This window comes from Oncorhynchus kisutch, linkage group LG17 (assembly GCF_002021735.2).
Source record: "Oncorhynchus kisutch isolate 150728-3 linkage group LG17, Okis_V2, whole genome shotgun sequence".
Lineage (NCBI taxonomy): Eukaryota > Metazoa > Chordata > Actinopteri > Salmoniformes > Salmonidae > Oncorhynchus > Oncorhynchus kisutch.
Genome location: NC_034190.2, coordinates 77,700,511 through 77,718,324, shown reverse-complemented (window position 1 = coordinate 77,718,324; position 17,814 = coordinate 77,700,511). Strand labels below are relative to the sequence as shown.

The 17,814-nt window shown below is 42.0% G+C and overlaps 1 protein-coding gene across 1 annotated transcript; it reads left to right on the top strand.

The window, feature by feature from the left end:
• The first annotated feature begins 12,209 nt into the window (after positions 1–12,209).
• LOC109908346 (toll-like receptor 5) lies at positions 12,210–15,483 on the top strand. Its single transcript, XM_020506996.2, has 2 exons — positions 12,210–12,367; positions 13,122–15,483. The coding sequence occupies exons 1-2, from the start codon at positions 12,348–12,350 to the stop codon at positions 15,094–15,096; spliced, it is 1,995 nt and encodes a 664-aa protein (XP_020362585.1). The 5' UTR covers positions 12,210–12,347; the 3' UTR covers positions 15,097–15,483.
• Positions 15,484–17,814: the final 2,331 nt, after the last annotated feature.

The following is a 17,814-nucleotide window of genomic DNA, read 5'->3' as shown; positions in this document are numbered from 1 at the left end:
AAAAGTACATCTAATTGATCATTAGAAAACCCTTTTGCAATATGCTAGCACAGCTGAAAACTGTTGTACTGATTAAAGTAACAATAAAACTGGCCTTCTTTAGACTAGTTGAGTATCTGTGGCATTAGCATTTGTTGGTTCAATTACAGGATCAAAATGGCCAGAAACAAAGAACTTTCTTCTGAAACTCGTCAGTCTATTCTTGTTCTGAGAAATGAAGGCTATTCTATGCGAGAAATGCGAGAAATTGCGCTGTGCACTACTCCATTCACAGAACAGCGCAAACTAGCTCTAACCAGAATAGAAAGAGGAGTGGGAGGCCCCGGTGCACAACTGAGCAAGAGGACAAGTTCATTAGAGTGTCTAGATTGAGAAACAGATGCCTCACAAGTTCTCAACTGACAGCTTCATTAAATAGTACCTGTAAAACACCAGTCTCAACATCAACAGTGAAGAGGCCAATCGGGGATGCGGGCCTTCTACCCCACTCTACCCAATGTATTTGGACAGTACAGAATGTCACCTTTTATTTGAGGATATTTTCATACATATCTGTTTTACCATTTAGAAATTAAAGCACTTTATGTATTTATGTATGTGTCTTTTCTGAGTAACTTTTATTGTAATCAAGAATATAAGATCTTCTGAACACATTAATGTGGATGCTACCATGGTTATGGATCATGAATTTGAATAATGATGAGTCAGAAAGATACAGAGGCACAAAGATCATACGATGCTAACCTCATATGATGCTAACCGCTCAGAAACATCTTATCGACTCACTTCAGTCATCATTCAGTTCCTATTGGGCAAAACATAACCCAAAACACAACCAAAACCAACTGCATCCAACAAGTAGGGTGCCAGGTATACTATACAAATTATAAACTTCTGACTCCTTTAATACACTATAAGTGAATTTGTCCAAATACTTACGAAACCTTTCCAAAGTGGGGTCTAGCTACATAAAGTGCTTTCATTTCTAAACAGTGAAACAGATATGTATGAAAATACACTCAAATTAAAGGTGAAATTCTGTACTGTCTCCTCATATGAAACATTGATCTCAAATCAAATTATAGAGCCACATTTACCAGCCTGGTCTCATAGTAAACATAAATACGGCACACTCAAATTAGTATTTGTTACGGTTGGTATGGTTACATAAGGCCAATGGTTACTTAAGGCAAAACAAAAGTAGGCTGGATGGGTGGTATAACACAAATGTTTAGGAACCCAAAGGTTGTGAGTTTGCATCTCATTATGGACAATGTTAGCATTTTAGCTAATTAGCAATTTTTCAACCACTTACTACTTTTTAGCTACTTTGCAACTACTTAGCATGTTAGCTAACCCTTCCCCTAACCCTAAACCTTTTAGCTAACCCTTCCCCAAACCCTAACCTTAACCCTTTAACCTAACTCCTAAACTTAACCCTAACCCCTAGCCTAGCTAACATTAGCCACCTAACCACCTAGTTAGAATTCGTAACGTATCATACGTTTTGCAAATTCATAACATGCAGTACATTTTGCAAATTCGTAAAATGTGAAACAAATGGGTGAGGAACATCCACAAATTAATACATACCATAGGAAATGTAACATATCACACTAAATGGAGTGTGATGGATTTACGTACAGAATAATATGAAATGCTCTGAGACCAGGTTGCAGCCATACAATAGGGAGAGGAGTGTATATTCATGGTGGATCTAGGGATGTTGGGGATAGTGAAGTGGGTCTTGGGATGTTGGGGATTGTGAAGTGGGTCTAGGGATGTTGGGGATAGTGAAGTGGGTCTAGGAATGTCGGGGATAGTGAAGTGGGTCTAGGAATGTCGGGGATAGTGAAGTGGGTCTAGGGAGGTTGGGGAAAGTGAAGTGGGTCTAGGGATGTTGGGGATAGTGAAGTGGGTCTAGGGATGTTGGGGATAGTGAAGTGGGTCTAGGAATGTCGGGGATAGTGAAGTGGGTCTAGGGATGTTGGGGATAGTGAAGTGGGTCTAGGAATGTCGGGGATAGTGAAGTGGGTCTAGGGATGTTGGGGTTAGTGAAGTGGGTCTAGGGATGTTGGGGAAAGTGAAGTGGGTCTAGGGATGTCGGGGATAGTGAAGTGGGTCTAGGGATGTTGGGGTTAGTGAAGTGGGTCTAGGGATGTTGGGGATAGTGAAGTGGGTCTAGGAATGTCGGGGATAGTGAAGTGGGTCTAGGGATGTTGGGGTTAGTGAAGTGGGTCTAGGGATGTTGGGGATAGTGAAGTGGGTCTAGGGATGTTGGGGTTAGTGAAGTAAGTCGAGGGATGTCGGGGATAGTGAAGTGGCTGTTGACGAGAGGCAGGCGGCTCTTTCATGATGCGGTTCGGCACAATGTGCTCCACTGAAACTTCTGGCGGTGGAGATATCAGTCAAATGTTGTGATGAGTCACGCCAAACATTACCTCAACTCTGCTCCACACCGGACAATGCCCGAGGCTGGGATTTAACAGCGCCAAACAAATTTAACATGGAGTACGATACATCTGACACATCTGATTACACAATACCCCTTCATTAAGGAATAGTTTTGTTTAATGATCATTATCATGCATAGTAAAAGAGGATATTAAGTGGCAGTACCATGACTGGTGGTTGGAGGAATGTGGGGGTTATTCCTCTTTCGGACTGGCAGGCATCTCTATTTGAATGCACTGATTGGACACTCCATACAGCAGGCATTTCTAGGATTCAGTGGTGACCAGTCATTCAGGGCTGTTTTGAGACCCACCTTCACATATCAGTTTGAAAACATGTTATTAATTGAGTTAATAAAGCTGCATGCAAACGTAGTGTCTTTTTTGCTTTCTTAAGTAAGGCACCTCCAAAATGCAGGTGTTTCAGCCTAGCTCAGTGCTTTCTGTGGTGGTGGGGCAGCCAGCAGAATATACGGTGAGTAGGGGTTGGTAATGTTCTCTATTTGCACCGTGATTGGCTCAGTGTTCTGTCACTCATGGAGACACTACATCACCTCCAAATCTAAGGGTAGAGCTAGAAAATTCTAGCCCCTTTGGTGCTGCAATAGAGTTACATTAGAATGCCCATCCAAGAAGGCTCAAGGTCATTGGCCACAGATAAAACAATGTCAAATCACGTTATATCTAGAGCAGCTTTGATTAGACTGATCATGTCAACATCATACTTTCAAAATCGTAGCTAGCAAGCTAGCAGTCATCATCATGAATCAAGTCAACAATCTGCTGGAAAATCCATTTTAATCCTTATCATATGAAGAGAAATAAGAGAAATTATAGATAAAATGTATCGGTGCTCATCGGCCATTGAACATAAAAATGACACAAGTTGGATATCGCAAATTCAACAATGAGTGGTTTGGAAGGAATCAGTGGCTAACTGCAAGCATTGCAAAGCAATCACTAGTCTGCTTTTTGGTGGAGTGGGTGAGTGGCCATGGTGTCAATCCAGCATTACTTTTTCCGCGCTCAAAACAACTGGAAACTCAGAACTGGGAAATTTGATTTCAAGACAACTGGGAACTCTGGGACAAAAACGAGCTCTGACTGGGAAAATACGTTTTGAACAGTCATCCAACTCGGAATTGCAAGTCAGGAACTCTGGCCTCTTTTTAGAGCTCTGACCTGAAGATCACTGACGTCATCATGATTCAACATTGTTTTTTCTAAGTTCCCAGTTGCCTTGAAAGCAACATAAATCCAGAGAATGCCAGACTTTGATGACAAAATTTGCCCACAAAGGGCCGCCGCGCCACATTCCTGTTCAAGTGAGCACAGCATAACAAGGTGAGTCCAAAAATGTATTGCATGCTGCTGCATAAACGATGTTATATGCCATGGAGATATGTATACAGTAGCTAAGAAAGTTGGAACGGAAATGGCGCTACACCAAACTGGAAGTCTTCAGACTAGCTTGGAAAGACAGTACCGTGCAGTATCGAAGAGCCCTCACTGCTGCTTGATCATCCTATTTTTTTCCAACTTAATAGAAGAGAATAAGAACAATCCAAATTGTATTTTTGATACTGTCGCAAAGCTAACTCAAAAGCAGTATTCCCCAAGAGAGGATGGAAATTCATGAACTTCTTTGACGAAAAGATCATGATCATTAGAAAGCAAATTACGGACTCCTCTTTAAATCTGCGTATTTCTCCAAAGCTCAGTTGTCCTGAGTCTGCACAACACTGCCAGGACCTAGGATCAAGGGAGACACTCAAGTTTTGTAATACTATATCTCTTGACACATTGATGAAAATAGTCATGGCCTCGAAACCTTAAAGATGTATACCGGACCCTATTCCAACTAAACTACTGAAAGATCTGCTTCCTGTGCTTGGCCCTCCTATGTTGAATATAATAAACGGCTTCCCATCCACCGGATGTGTACCAAACTCACTAAAAGTGGCAGTAATAAAGCCTCTCTTGAAAAAGCCAACCTTGACCCAGAAAATATAAAAAACTAACGGCCAATATCAAAACTCCCATTCCTCTCAAATATTTTTGAAAAAGCTGTCTCGCAGCAACTCACTGCCTTCCTGAAGACAAACAATGTATATGAAACGTTTCAGTCTGGTTTTCGACCCTGTCATAGTACTGAGACCGCAATCGTGAAGGTGGAAAATGACCTTTTCATGGAGTCAGACCAAGGCTCTGCATCTGTCCTCGTGCTCCTAGACCTTAGTGCTGCATTTGATACCATCGATCACCAAATTCTTTTGGAGATTGGAAACCCAAATTGGTCTACAAGGACAAGTTCAGGACTGATTTAGATCTTATCTGCCGGAAAGATATGAGTTTGTCTATGTGGATGTTTTGTCCTCAGACAAATCAACTGTAAATTTCGGTGTTCCTCAAGGTTCCGTTTTAGGACCACTATTGTTTTCACTATATATTTTACCTCTTGGTGATGTCATTCGGGAACATAATGTTAACTTTCACTGCTATGCGAACGAGACACAGCCTGTGTTTCAGACATAAGGAAGTGGATGGCGGAAAATGTTTTACTTTTAAACTCGGACAAAACAGAGATGCTAGTTCTAGGTCTCAAGAAACAAAAAGATCTTCTGTTGGATCTGACAATTAATCTGGTTGTACAGTCGTCTCAAATTAAAACCGTGAAGGACCTTGGCATTACTCTGGACCCTGATCTCTCTTTTGACGAACATATCAAGAATATTTCAGTTTTTACATATTTTTTTACTTTCTGTCAAAAAATGATGCAGAAAAATGTATCCGTGCTTTTGACACTTCTAGATTAGACTACTGCAATGCTCTACTTTCCGGCTATCCGGATAAAGCACTAAATAAACTTCCGTTAGTGCTAAACACGGCTGCTAGAATCTTGACTAGAACCAACAAATGTGATCATATTACTCCAGTGCTAGCCTTTCTACACTGGCTTCCTGTTAAGGCTAAGGCTGATTTCAAGGTTTTACTGCTAACTTACAAAGCATTACATGGGCCTGCTCCTACCTATTTTTCCAATTTGGTCCTGCCATACATACCGGCACGTACACTACGGTCAAAGAACGCAGGCCTCCTTACTGTCCCTAGAATTTCTAATCAAACAGCTGGATGCAGGGCTTTCTCCTGTAGAGCTCCATTTTTATGGAATGGAGTCTATCCATGTGAGAGATGCACCTTTAAGTCTTTATTGAAGACGTATCTCTTCAGTGGGTCCTATGATTGAGTGTAGTCTGGACCAGGGGTGTGAAGGTGAACGGAAAGGTACTGGAGTGACGAACCACCCTTGCTGTCTCTGCCTGACCGGTTCCTCTCTCCACTGGGATTCTCTGCCGCTAACCCTATTACGGGGGCTGAGTCACTGGCTTACTGGTGCTCTTCTATGCCGTCCCTAGGAAGGGTGTGTCACTTGAGTGGGTTGAGTCACTGACGTGAAATTCTTGTCTGGGTTGGCGTCCCCTTCGGGTTCGTGGTGTGGGGGAGGTCTTCGTGGGCTATACTCGGCCTTGTCTCAGGGTAGTAGGTTGGTGGTTGAAGATATCTCTCTAGCGGTATGGGGGCTGTGCCTTGGCAAAGTGGGTGGGGTTATATCCTGCCTGTTTGGCCCTGTCCGGGGGCATCGTCGGACGGGGCCACAGTGTCTCCCGACCCCTCCTGTCTCAGCCTCCAGTATTTATACTGCAATAGTTTATGTGTCGGGGGGCTGGGGTCAGTCTGTTATATCTGGAGTATTTATCATGTCTTATCCAGTGTCCTGTGTGAATTTAAGTATGCTCTCTCTAATTCTCTTTCTCTCTCTTTCTATTTCTCTTTCTCTTTCTCTTGCTCTCTCTCTGCTCTCGGAGGACCTGAGCCATAGGACCATGCCTCAGGACTACGTGGCCTGATGACTCCTTGCTGTCCCCAACCCACCTGGTCATGCTGCAGCTCCAGTTTCAACTGTTCTGCCTGCAGCTATGGAACCCTGACCTGTTCACCGGATGTGCTACCTGTCCCAGACCTGCTGTTTTCAACTCTCTAGAGACAGCAGGAGCGGTAGAGATACTCTGAATGATCGGCTATGAAAAACCAACTGACATTTCCTCCTGAGGTGCTGACCTGTTGCACCCTCTACAACCACTGTGATTATTATTATCTGACCCTGCTGGTCATCTATGAACCTTTGAACATCTTCGCCATGTTTTGTTATAATCTCCTTCTGGCACAGCTAAAAGAGAACTGTCCACCCCTCAGAGCCTGGTTCCTCCTGTTGGGGAATAATCAGAATTGGTGGGTAACATAGATAGATGTTTTATATTCATCATATGCTTATGAGTTATTTCTCATAAGAATGTATTTTGTTGTACTATAGTGGTGGCCATTGGCAGTTATCTGTTCTATGTCAAGACTAAGTTGCATGGGCCGCAGAGAGGGGAGAGGTCAAGGTGTGTAAACATACCTTTTGCTCTTTTGCTCCACTGTGTCTGTGTGCCAGTCACTCCCTACTTTTCCCATCGGGGAAAGGAGGATGGCAGTGTCTGGAATCATTCTATGCTCCCTCTTTGTTGACCTATAGGGTCACTCTCCTCTCCGTGAGTTTGTCCAGGATTGGTTGTATTTAGAATTGGTTCTATCTAAATTACAATTTGATACATATCATAGGGTGGGGGTAATGTCTTGGTACCATTTTGTACCAAGGACGAGATAAGAGCTTTGTTTAGGAGACCAAACTGAACGATAATTTATAGCCAACTCTGTCTTCCTAGGGGATATTCCTCTGAAGTAAAGTCTTTCTTTGTGTAAGTTCCTAAGACCTGTGTTTTGTCATGTCGTCTATGGGGGTGGATCTTTGCTATAAAGGATCCCATTTGCCATTATGTTGGGCACTCTCAACTTTTCATTAGAGATACTGAACTGTTGAAAGTCAGAATGCTATTGCAAAAGCTTAATTATTATTAAAGGTGAAGATTAAGCATAACTCTGACTCGTGTGTGATTTGCTCTCTCATCATTTGGTAATTAAGGAAATTTCCACGACACTCCCTAGGTTTCTTCCTAGGTTCTGGCATTTCTAGAGAGTTTTTCCTAGCCACCGTGCTTCTACATCTGCATTGCTTGCTGTTTGAGGTTTTAGGCTGGGTTTCTGTACAGCACTTTGTGACATCAGCTGATGTAAAAAGGACTTTATAAATACATTTGATTGATTGATTGATTGATGTTGTGTAGTAAGCTGTTAGTAGCCTATGTGCCTCACTCTAATCATTTGGTCCCTTTTCCCCTCATAACTTAGCCTACTGTTCTGACTTGGTGGTGTACATGTAGCCTATAGCCTGTTTTAAAAATGTAATCTTTGAATATTGTAAGAGCATTCATTGTCTGCTTATATGCCCCATTTATTTATCATACGGTTCTGACTTGGTGTACAGGGAGAATACTTTAACGGCCCATGTTCTGAATTCTGTTGCTGTACATTTCAAAAGTGCTAAACAAATACGTTAGTAATATTGACTACGTCCGTCCTAGCTCGAAAAATGTTTTAATCTAAATTACAGATTGCCTCTTATTCGCTTGTCGTCCCCTTATGCCATAATTTGTACATCTCAATTGTCAGTAGAAACCACATTTGTTAAACAAGTCAGCCATATCAGCTATGTTTGTTTTTGAAAGGCAGTAAATGAGGCTGAATGAACTGTTTAGCTGCCATACAAGGCTCCACTGCCGGGTGTAGCAGTGGTAAGGTGCTGCTATTGGGACTCTGCTGTTGGGACAGCTTTATGTAGGCCCTAACAGTGTGTGGGCACCATTTGTCACAGTAACAGTGCAATTCATGTATTGTGTAGTGTTGTGTTTTGTGTAGTGTGTTTGCTGGCATGCATCTAAAACATGCATTTTTTTGTTTGCCTCACCAAGATTTACATGTTAAAATCGCCACTGCTAGGATGTCTGATTTGTCCTCCCGGGATTCGGCTGTGTTCTCTTATTGGACTAACTCTGGGGTAGACTCAGGTTGGGGAGACCTGCTGCCTCAATAACTGACCTGAAGCTACAGAGAAAAAACATTGCAATGTCAGTAAACAAAGATTCCTTCTTCTTATCATTATCTTAACTTTAAAGTGACTGACAACAAAGTGAAATGTCTGCTGGTGTGCATACCATATACATGTTGTGCCTGCTCACACACCCATCTCTGACGATCTAATTGGTGTGTTGCAGATGGAGAGATGATTGTGCTGTCAGTGGGGAGTAGTTCCACATACTGTAATGATAGCATTGGGCTCATGTTTTGGAAACTCTCTACTGTGCCACATCAATGCATAGGGCTACCATAAAAGTATCCCTTTACAGATGTCACGGATCCCTCCGGAACTGTGTCATTACGCACACCTGGTTCCCATTTCCCTAATTGTAATTGTATGAATGTGCCCTTTGATTTCCATTGGGCTGTTGATTATTGTTCCACTATCTGTTGGTCGTGTGAGTAGCTGTGCTGTGTTGTTTTGGCTTTCGTGCCGCTTGTATTGTGCAGATGATTACGGGTCTTGTCCCGTGTGGTATCATTGGGCGCTTGTGAATGTTTTCGAGGTACTCCTCACTCTTTTGTTTGGTTCTCAACCTTGTGTTTTGTATACGTGTTTGTTTGGTCTTCGTCCCTGTGCCTTTACATGGCACTCTGTAATTTGGGTAAATAAAAATTATTATTATGCATCTCCCGATATCTTTTTACCAACGTGACAACAGCTCATAAGTGGAGAGCCTTGTGTTTTATGTTTGATACCATTCCATTGATTCTGCTCCAGCCGTTACCACAAGCCTGTCCTCTCAAATCAAGGTGCCACCAACCTCCTGTGCTTTAAACGAACTACCGAAAGAGAATTTAAGCTAATCTAAATACTTGTTATATACATGAAATATTATCTAAACCAGAAAATGACTTATTTCAAAATAATAATATTTTATTTTAGAATGTTTTTTTTTACTAATGATTAGAAATAGTGACTACAAGCTGACTGCCAGTGATTCATCCTTGCTTGAGTCTCACCCAGTCTCTGTGTGGTGGACTGCTGGGCCACGTTCAGTAGCCAAACTTTGTTGATCGTGGCATAGAATAGAGCAAACATGATTCCTTATTCTACAAGTCAAAGGCATGTTTGTTCTACATAGCATATTTCGATCTGAACATTCCAAGAAGTCCCCAGGACAGTGGTGGACTCTCCAGGTGTGAGGACCAGGGCCATGAAGGACAGTGGTAGACTCTCCAGGTGTGAGGACCAGGGCTCTGAAGGACAGTGGTGTCTCTCCAGGTGTGAGGACCAGGGCTCTGAAGGACAGTGGTGGACTCTCCAGGTGTGAGGACCAGGGCCATGAAGGACAGTGGTAGACTCTCCAGGTGTGAGGACCAGGGCTCTGAAGGACAGTGGTGTCTCTCCAGGTGTGAGGACCAGGGCTCTGAAGGACAGTGGTGTCTCTCCAGGTGTGAGGACCAGGGCTCTGAAGGACAGTGGTGTCTCTCCAGGTGTGAGGACCAGGGCTCTGAAGGACAGTGGTGTCTCTCCAGGTGTGAGGAGTAGGGTTCTGAAGGACAGTGGTGTCTCTCCAGGTGTGAGGAGTAGGGCTCTGAAGGACAGTGGTGTCTCTCCAGGTGTGAGGAGTAGGGCTCTGAAGGACAGTGGTAGACTCTCCAGGTGTGAGGACCACGGCATGAAGGACAGTGATGGACTCTCCAGGTGTGAGGACCAGAGCCATGAAGGACAGTGATGGACTCTCCAGGTGTGAGGAGCAGGGCTCTGAAGGACAGTGGTGTCTCTCCAGCTGTGAGGAGCAGGGCCCTGAAGGACAGTGGGTGTCTCTCCAGGTGTGAGGAGCAGGGCTCTGAAGGACAGTGGTGTCTCTCCAGGTGTGAGGAGCAGGGCTCTGAAGGACAGTGGGTGTCTCTCCAGGTGTGAGGACCACAGCATGAAGGACAGTGATGGACTCTCCAGGTGTGAGGAGCAGGGCCATGAAGGACAGTGATGGACTCTCCAGGTGTGAGGACCAGGGCCATGAAGGACAGTGGTGGACTCTCCAGGTGTGAGGAGCAGGGCCATGAAGGACAGTGGTAGACTCTCCAGGTGTGAGGAGCAGGGCTCTGAAGGACAGTGGTGTCTCTCCAGGTGTGAGGAGCAGGGCCATGAAGGACAGTGGTGTCTCTCCAGGTGTGAGGAGCATGGCCATGAAGGACAGTCAGGGCCAACAGTGAGGAGGTGGGGCTGGGCAGGGACTTGTAGGTCAGGGAGGGGGAAGGAATCACTTCATCCACAATGGACATAGATTCCTGGATAGAAAACCCCAAATACATTGGGACACACACAGACAGAGAGAGAGTGAAAGAAGCATCTGCCCTACTTCCTGCTCATCCTCCTCAGAGAAATGTGGGGTTGTCATGCCAAATAATGTCCCCAAGACAAAAATGGTCCCCCCCTGAGTCACAATGGGAATCGATAAACTATTACACTTTTGAGCAGGGGGACACTATTTGGCATGACAGGCCTTCTAGTGGTTGAAGAGTGAACTGGCTAGTGAAGTCAAACCTCTAATAAGGCTAGTGGTAAGTCCCATATAGAAGGATAGAGGACTCTTTTTTTGTATTTGTCCCATTATGGCATCTGTGAGCGTACGGGCAGCGCCATTCAGGCCATCTCCACTTTGAAGTAGTCCCTTTTCTTCTTCTACTACTTCTATGAGTTGATAAACAAACTGAAACGGTGCACACTGCCACCTGGAGTGTGTTGTTTAAACAGGGATAAGCCAAGGTTGGTGATTTACTGCCCCCTGCAGTTATGGAATATTTTCTCACAATTATAATTAGTTGACTGATCCCTCCTGATGACCTGGATGGAATTATGTGACTCGTCCTTAACCCACAGCAAGTCCCTCCCAGTTGACGACTTCAAACTGGTAAAAGTCCTCAATAGTGATGTCCATGGTAAAACAGGCTTTTGGGCAGTAGAGTCCTTTATCATTCTCTATGATAAGTCTCACTCATTTGTGAAGTGTGACCCCTTGTGGACTACTAGAGGCCGCTATTTGATGATGCTTATTTATCCTTATTGACTTACAGTCGTTCCTATTTCATTAGTTCAATATATTGTCTTATTCCAGGCTGATGTTTTTGGTGAGCAGGGTTGCAATTTTTTCATCATTGCATGTAATTCAGGACATGTCTGTCCTGCTCTCAAAGACATTGCCAATATGAGCTTTACATTTTTAAAATGTTATTGAGAGGCCAATATGAGTGTAATATTAAAACCTTACAGTTTTGGACTATTCCGAATCTTTTCATTCAGAGTGAATTTATTAATACACCATTTTACAGTTCTACAAGTTCACACTACAGGTAAGCAGCGGTGGAAATCAAACCAAATCAAATCAAGTGGAAATTGCGTAAGGAAGGATTTTCCAAAACAACAGGGGGAACATTTTTGGCATGCAAAATGTTTTGAGCCTCATGTCCGGTGGTCCAATAGTGGTTCATTCCCGGAGTGATATTTTTTCACCAATTCTACCCCTGATTGTAAATGGAGTATTGAGACAGAAAGAAATTCCCTGGTTCTACACATTAAATTAGCATAATGTGTAATAACAATGTAATTGTTTGCACAACATGTTGCACAACATGTTTACACAGGGGGAAATGTTTTTCCCTGTGTTTCAAGAGGACACTTTGATGTAAGTCAAAACCACAGGACTATAAAAACTTCACCTGGTCAGTCAGAAGAGAAGTAAGGTTATCTCATGTAGATCACTCTCAAAAATTGCTGGATAGAAAAGTCAGTTTCTGGGTTTATGAAAATCAGTGCTTCAAGTTATCTGCGAGGGGAGATCTGATAAATACTCACAAGCTGTAAACACATTCTTTATGAGCGAGCATCACATCAGGTAAGCTACAACTTTTCATTTAATTCTTTGATTATTGACTATTCATTTTTTGTTGAAGTTGATTGGTTGGTTTAATGTGATTGACTTAAAAAAATATTTTTTAACCTTTTTTGACTTAACTTAATACATGGAGAAAATATTGATTTGTTTTTCAACATTATTTGAACCTGATTGTTGACTTGGATTTGCATTGAACTTGGGGGATTTTTTTTTTACAAGAACTTAAAGGTTCAATGCAGCCATTTTGATCTCACCATCAAATCATATCTGGGTAACAACTAAGTATCTAACTTGGATTGTTTTGAATTAAAATGGTCAAAAAGATACAAAAAATATCTTCTACCATTCTATAATTTTGATCTCATAGTCCCGTCTATGAATCTGAGAGTGGTGACATTTCTCCAGTCCCATCCCTCAGATGTTTAGCTCAAAAAGCACCTTTATTCATTGATATAATACAAACAGGCCTGGGGAAGCCTTGTTACACCAGACTAGAGCAAGACTGTGTACTCAGCACACACATAAAGTAGGGGATTGTCATTAGCAGGCTGGGACAGAACCAGTGGACTATGGACCTTTAAGTGAAAACAGGCAGTTAAACATAAACTCCCTAGCCAAGGATGTCTCGTCTGAAGGGGATACCTCAAGACTGAAATATCTATCCAATTAATGTATGTATGGTAGCCCTGTAATGACATAAACATCATTTTTATTATATTTAAATAATTTGCATTATTTTCTACTTTTGTGCAAGGGGGATGATGAGGAACTGTATACTGCTGGTTATCTTTGGAGTCTACCTGCAAGTGGTGAAATGCACCCCAAGATGTCCACTATATGGTTCTATAGCAGTTTGCACCAACCTGTCTCTATATCAGGTCCCTGCACTGCCTCCATACATTACCCATGTGTATATGAGGGATAACTACATCAGTGAGATAAACGAGACATCTTTCTCTGGGCTTGAAGGGCTAAAGGAACTGGACCTGAGTTGGCAACGAGTCAATGGGCTAACTATAAGAACTAACACCTTTCAAAGACTGGCAAACTTGGCAGTGCTCTATTTAGGACATAATAGAGGTTTACAAATTGAGCCAGATGCGTTTGTGGGACTGTCCAACCTGAGAACACTCTCTCTGTATGTGTGTGACCTGACTGAATCCATATTACAGGGCGACTATCTCAGGCCCCTGGTGTCTTTGAAAACGCTAGATCTGTATGGTAACCAAGTGAAAAGAATCCAACCTTCACCATTCTTTGTGAACATGACAGATTTCCAAGAGTTAAACATGACCCTAAACCAGATGGAAAGCATATGTGAGGAAGATTTGCTTGGCTTTTGTGGCAAACACTTTCGGTTGCTCAAATTGAACAGCGTCTATCTAAATGGTATGACTCAAAATGGTTTTGACTGGAAACGATGTGGAAATCCCTTTAGAAACATGTCTATAGAGACACTTGACTTATCTTCCAACGGATTCAACGTGGACAAGGCAAAATTGTTTTTCAATGCAATCCAAGGAACGAAAATTCACCATATTATTCTGGAACACAGCACCATGGGAAAATCATTTGGTTTCAGCTATTTCAAAGACCCAAACAAGAAAACATTCAATGGCCTCAAGAATAGTGGCATCAAGATTCTAGATTTGTCCAAATGCTTTATATTTGCTTTGCAATATGCAGTATTCAGTCCACTGAGAGAGGTAGAGGACATAACATTAGCCCAAAACAAAATTAACCAGATCGACAGGGGGGCGTTTTGGGGTCTTGAAAATTTACAAAGACTCAACCTGTCACACAATCTTATAGGGGAAATCTATTCTTACACATTTGACAATCTACCCAATATTTTAGAATTAGATTTATCTTACAATCATATTGGTGCATTAGGATATCGGGCATTTACAGGACTTCCAAACCTACAAATCCTGGATCTTACAGGAAACTCTATTCGGCAACTAGGTACATATGGTTACCTTGCACCACTACCAAACCTGCAACTTCTTCATTTGGCTGATAATAAGATCACATCCTTAGAGGGCCTTTTGGGCTTTGCTAACAGTACTATCATACTGAATGTTCAAAACAACAGGTTAACTAATTTAGAGGATGTATACATTGTGTTAGCTAAATTCATGCGCATTGAGCGTATCTGGTATGGTAACAACAACATAAAGTGGTGCATCTTTAGCAGTAATATTTCAGTGCCCGCTGTAAACTCTCTAAAGCTGCTGGAGCTCAGGAACATCGCCCTGCAGATTTTATGGGGACATGGAGTGTGTTTGGACGTATTTGAAAATCTTATCAAGCTTTTTAGTCTGGATTTAAGCTTTAACTCGCTGAGGGCTCTCCCAGATGGCATATTCAAAGGCCTCGTCTCTCTGGAAGAGATGGATCTCAGCTTCAACTCTCTCACATACCTCCAACCAGACATTTTCCCAGCGAGTCTCAAAACAGTTGACCTCTCTTACAATTTCCTCTCCTCTCCTGACCCAGCGGCTTTTAGTTCCCTCAGCTGGATCAACTTATATAGGAATCGCTTCCACTGTGACGGTGGCCTGAAGGACTTTCTGACGTGGATGAACAGGACCAATGTGACTTTTCCAGACCCTGGCGTGGCTGAATTCAGCTGTGAGTTCCCCTCGGATCTCCATGGTGTCAGCCTGTTGAATTACAGCAAATTCATAACGGAAAAGTACCCAAAACCATCTTTGACAAAAATATAAAACAAGACAATTAGAGTTGGTATTATGTGTGTCATTTTCCATGCTATCTACTCTGTTTACACATTTTATTTTGTTGCCTACAATATCCTGAATGTCATATGGCATAATGTATGACATAAATACCTCATCAACACATCTTTGGTTTATCACACAGCGTAAATCAAATCAGCCAAAAGACAGTAAAAAGGTGTCTTCCAAAAGCATTATTTTCAAATGTTTGTCTAAAGGAAAATACATATATATATATTGTCATTCTGTGCTTTTTTCCGTTATCTCACCCAAACCTTGGTGAAGTGTGAGCCCCTGTGGACGACTAAAGAGGCTGCTATTTGATGCTTATTTAAGCAATAAGGCCCGGGGGAGTGGTATTTGGCCAATATACCACGACTAAGGGCTGTTCTTACACACAACGCAACGCGGAGTGCCTGGATACAGCCATTTGCCGTGGTATATTGGCCATATATCACAACCTCAGAGGTGCCTTATTGCTATTATAAACTGGTTACCAAAGTAATTAGAGCAGTAAAAATACATGTTTTGTCATGCCTGTGTTATATGGTCTGATATACCACCGCTGTCAGCCAATCCGCATTCAGGGCTCGAACCACCCAGGTTATAGCTATCCTTATATATATATATTTTTTTTTCATGAATTCAATATATTGTCTTATTCCAGACAGAGTTCATTTTGTGTGCAGGGTTGCGATTTTATCAACATTATATGTAATTTCAGATCATATCTGTCCTGCTCCCAAAAACATTACCAATACGAACTTAATTTATTTTTTAAATTAAGATAAATGTTATTGTATTCTGAGAGGCTAATATGATTGTAATAACAATGACATTTCGAACTATTCAGAATGTTTTAATTCAGAGAGAATGTATGAATAAACCTTTTTTTTTTCTTCAGTTCTACAATGTCACACTAGTGGGCTACAGGTAAGGGCATTGTGGGGAAATTGGGTGAGAGAGGACTGACCAGTGACCAGTTTTGAGCTGAATGACCAGTGAATGATACAATAATGGGGAATTTCCTGAGTGATATTTCTATTTCTACCCCCCCCCCCCCCCCCCCCCCCCCCCCCGTGACCGTGGTGTGCTAACTGTAAATCGCTGCTAAATGACTACAATGTCAATTCCACGCCAAATAGCAGCTAGATAGGTTTAATATCCCACGCCTGATTGCAGCTAGATAGGTTTAGTATCTCACGCATGTTCGTTCAATGTTCCAGTACGCCACGTTTATTTGTCACCTCCCCCCTTCATACAGAACACAACCTGCTTCGTCTGTTCATTAGGTTTGGCCTAATCCAGGTGCTACGCAGGGTCCCCAATCAATTTATTAATAACTGCAAAATAACATTATTTTGAAAATAGAGTGTACTCAATCTAGTGTCTCGACGCGCCCTTTTTTCGGTGAAGATCATAGCCCTCTCTCGCTCTCTCCCACCACAGGTTTATGACGGTCATAAATACCTAAAACTCTTTGCCCCACTCGGCAAAAATGGAGGTTAGGAATCCCTTTGTTACCACAGAGAAAGACTATGCAATATGGCAAACTCAAAAGATTGAATAACGTAACAATATTTCTGTATTCCAACCAATTCGAAATTGTCCGTGGGTACTCAAAGAACAATCATGTTGAATTCCTTCCTAATTTGTAATGTAACAATGTCATGGGATTTTTATGAATAATTACTAAATTATGTATACATTTAACTTAGAACTATGACTGAACAGAATACTACTATGTTGCTGTATGAATCTTATTATAATCATAATACTGAATATAATGTGTGTAGTTTTAGTCAAGAATTAGAACAAGGACTTTCTGTTCCTTGTTAGAAACTAATGGAGCTATCATCAGACCTGCTGGAATACTGTGTTCCTTACAGGACATTCTGTCCCTACCCAGGGAGGGGAGAGACCGTGGGCTTGTTGTAGATTGTTTAACAGGTGGCAGACAATGTGAGAAGGCTTGTGAACTATATTGCCATTGTATCTGAGAGGAGGGACATTTATGACTAAATGTGATGTATATAAACCAATGTACATGGTATTATGACCAGAGCTCTCGGGAATTAATGCTATTGATTAATTTTGAGACTGATCTTTGTCTATTTTATCCAAATAAGAACCGTACAAATTCTTGGAAAAGGACAGTGTTTTGCTTTGTTACAATTGAATTGGTTAATGAACACATAGTTACTAAATTCATGTTACAAACTACCACAGCTGAACAACATAACTGTTTCTCTGAATGTGTATATTTCCCAGTTACCAGATTTACATTTGAATGTTGTATAAAATTAATGATTTGAGTATGGGACTACTTTTGAAAAGATTAAATGTGATGTTAGCCTTCTAAATGAGAGTATGGTTTTTCATGTAAAGTTTCAACTAGTCAGTGACCACAGAGCACATTTACAAAATGTACATTTAGTCAACATAACGCCAGGACAGGGTCCCCACGTTGAAATGGCTAAAACGCTAGACCAAAACACGCAGGGCGATGCTAGCGTGTGAAGTGGTTCAAACTACAACTCTACCAAAGGACAAGGCCAGAGAACGTGGAGATCCTCACCACGCTGAAATGGTGAAGAAACCTACAAACTACAGACCAATAATTCAGGCTTCAGCTTTTTAAGTACTTTAGTCTAGTAAACACAAACAGTCGAATGACCGAATAGTACTCTGACGTATCTATTATAACAA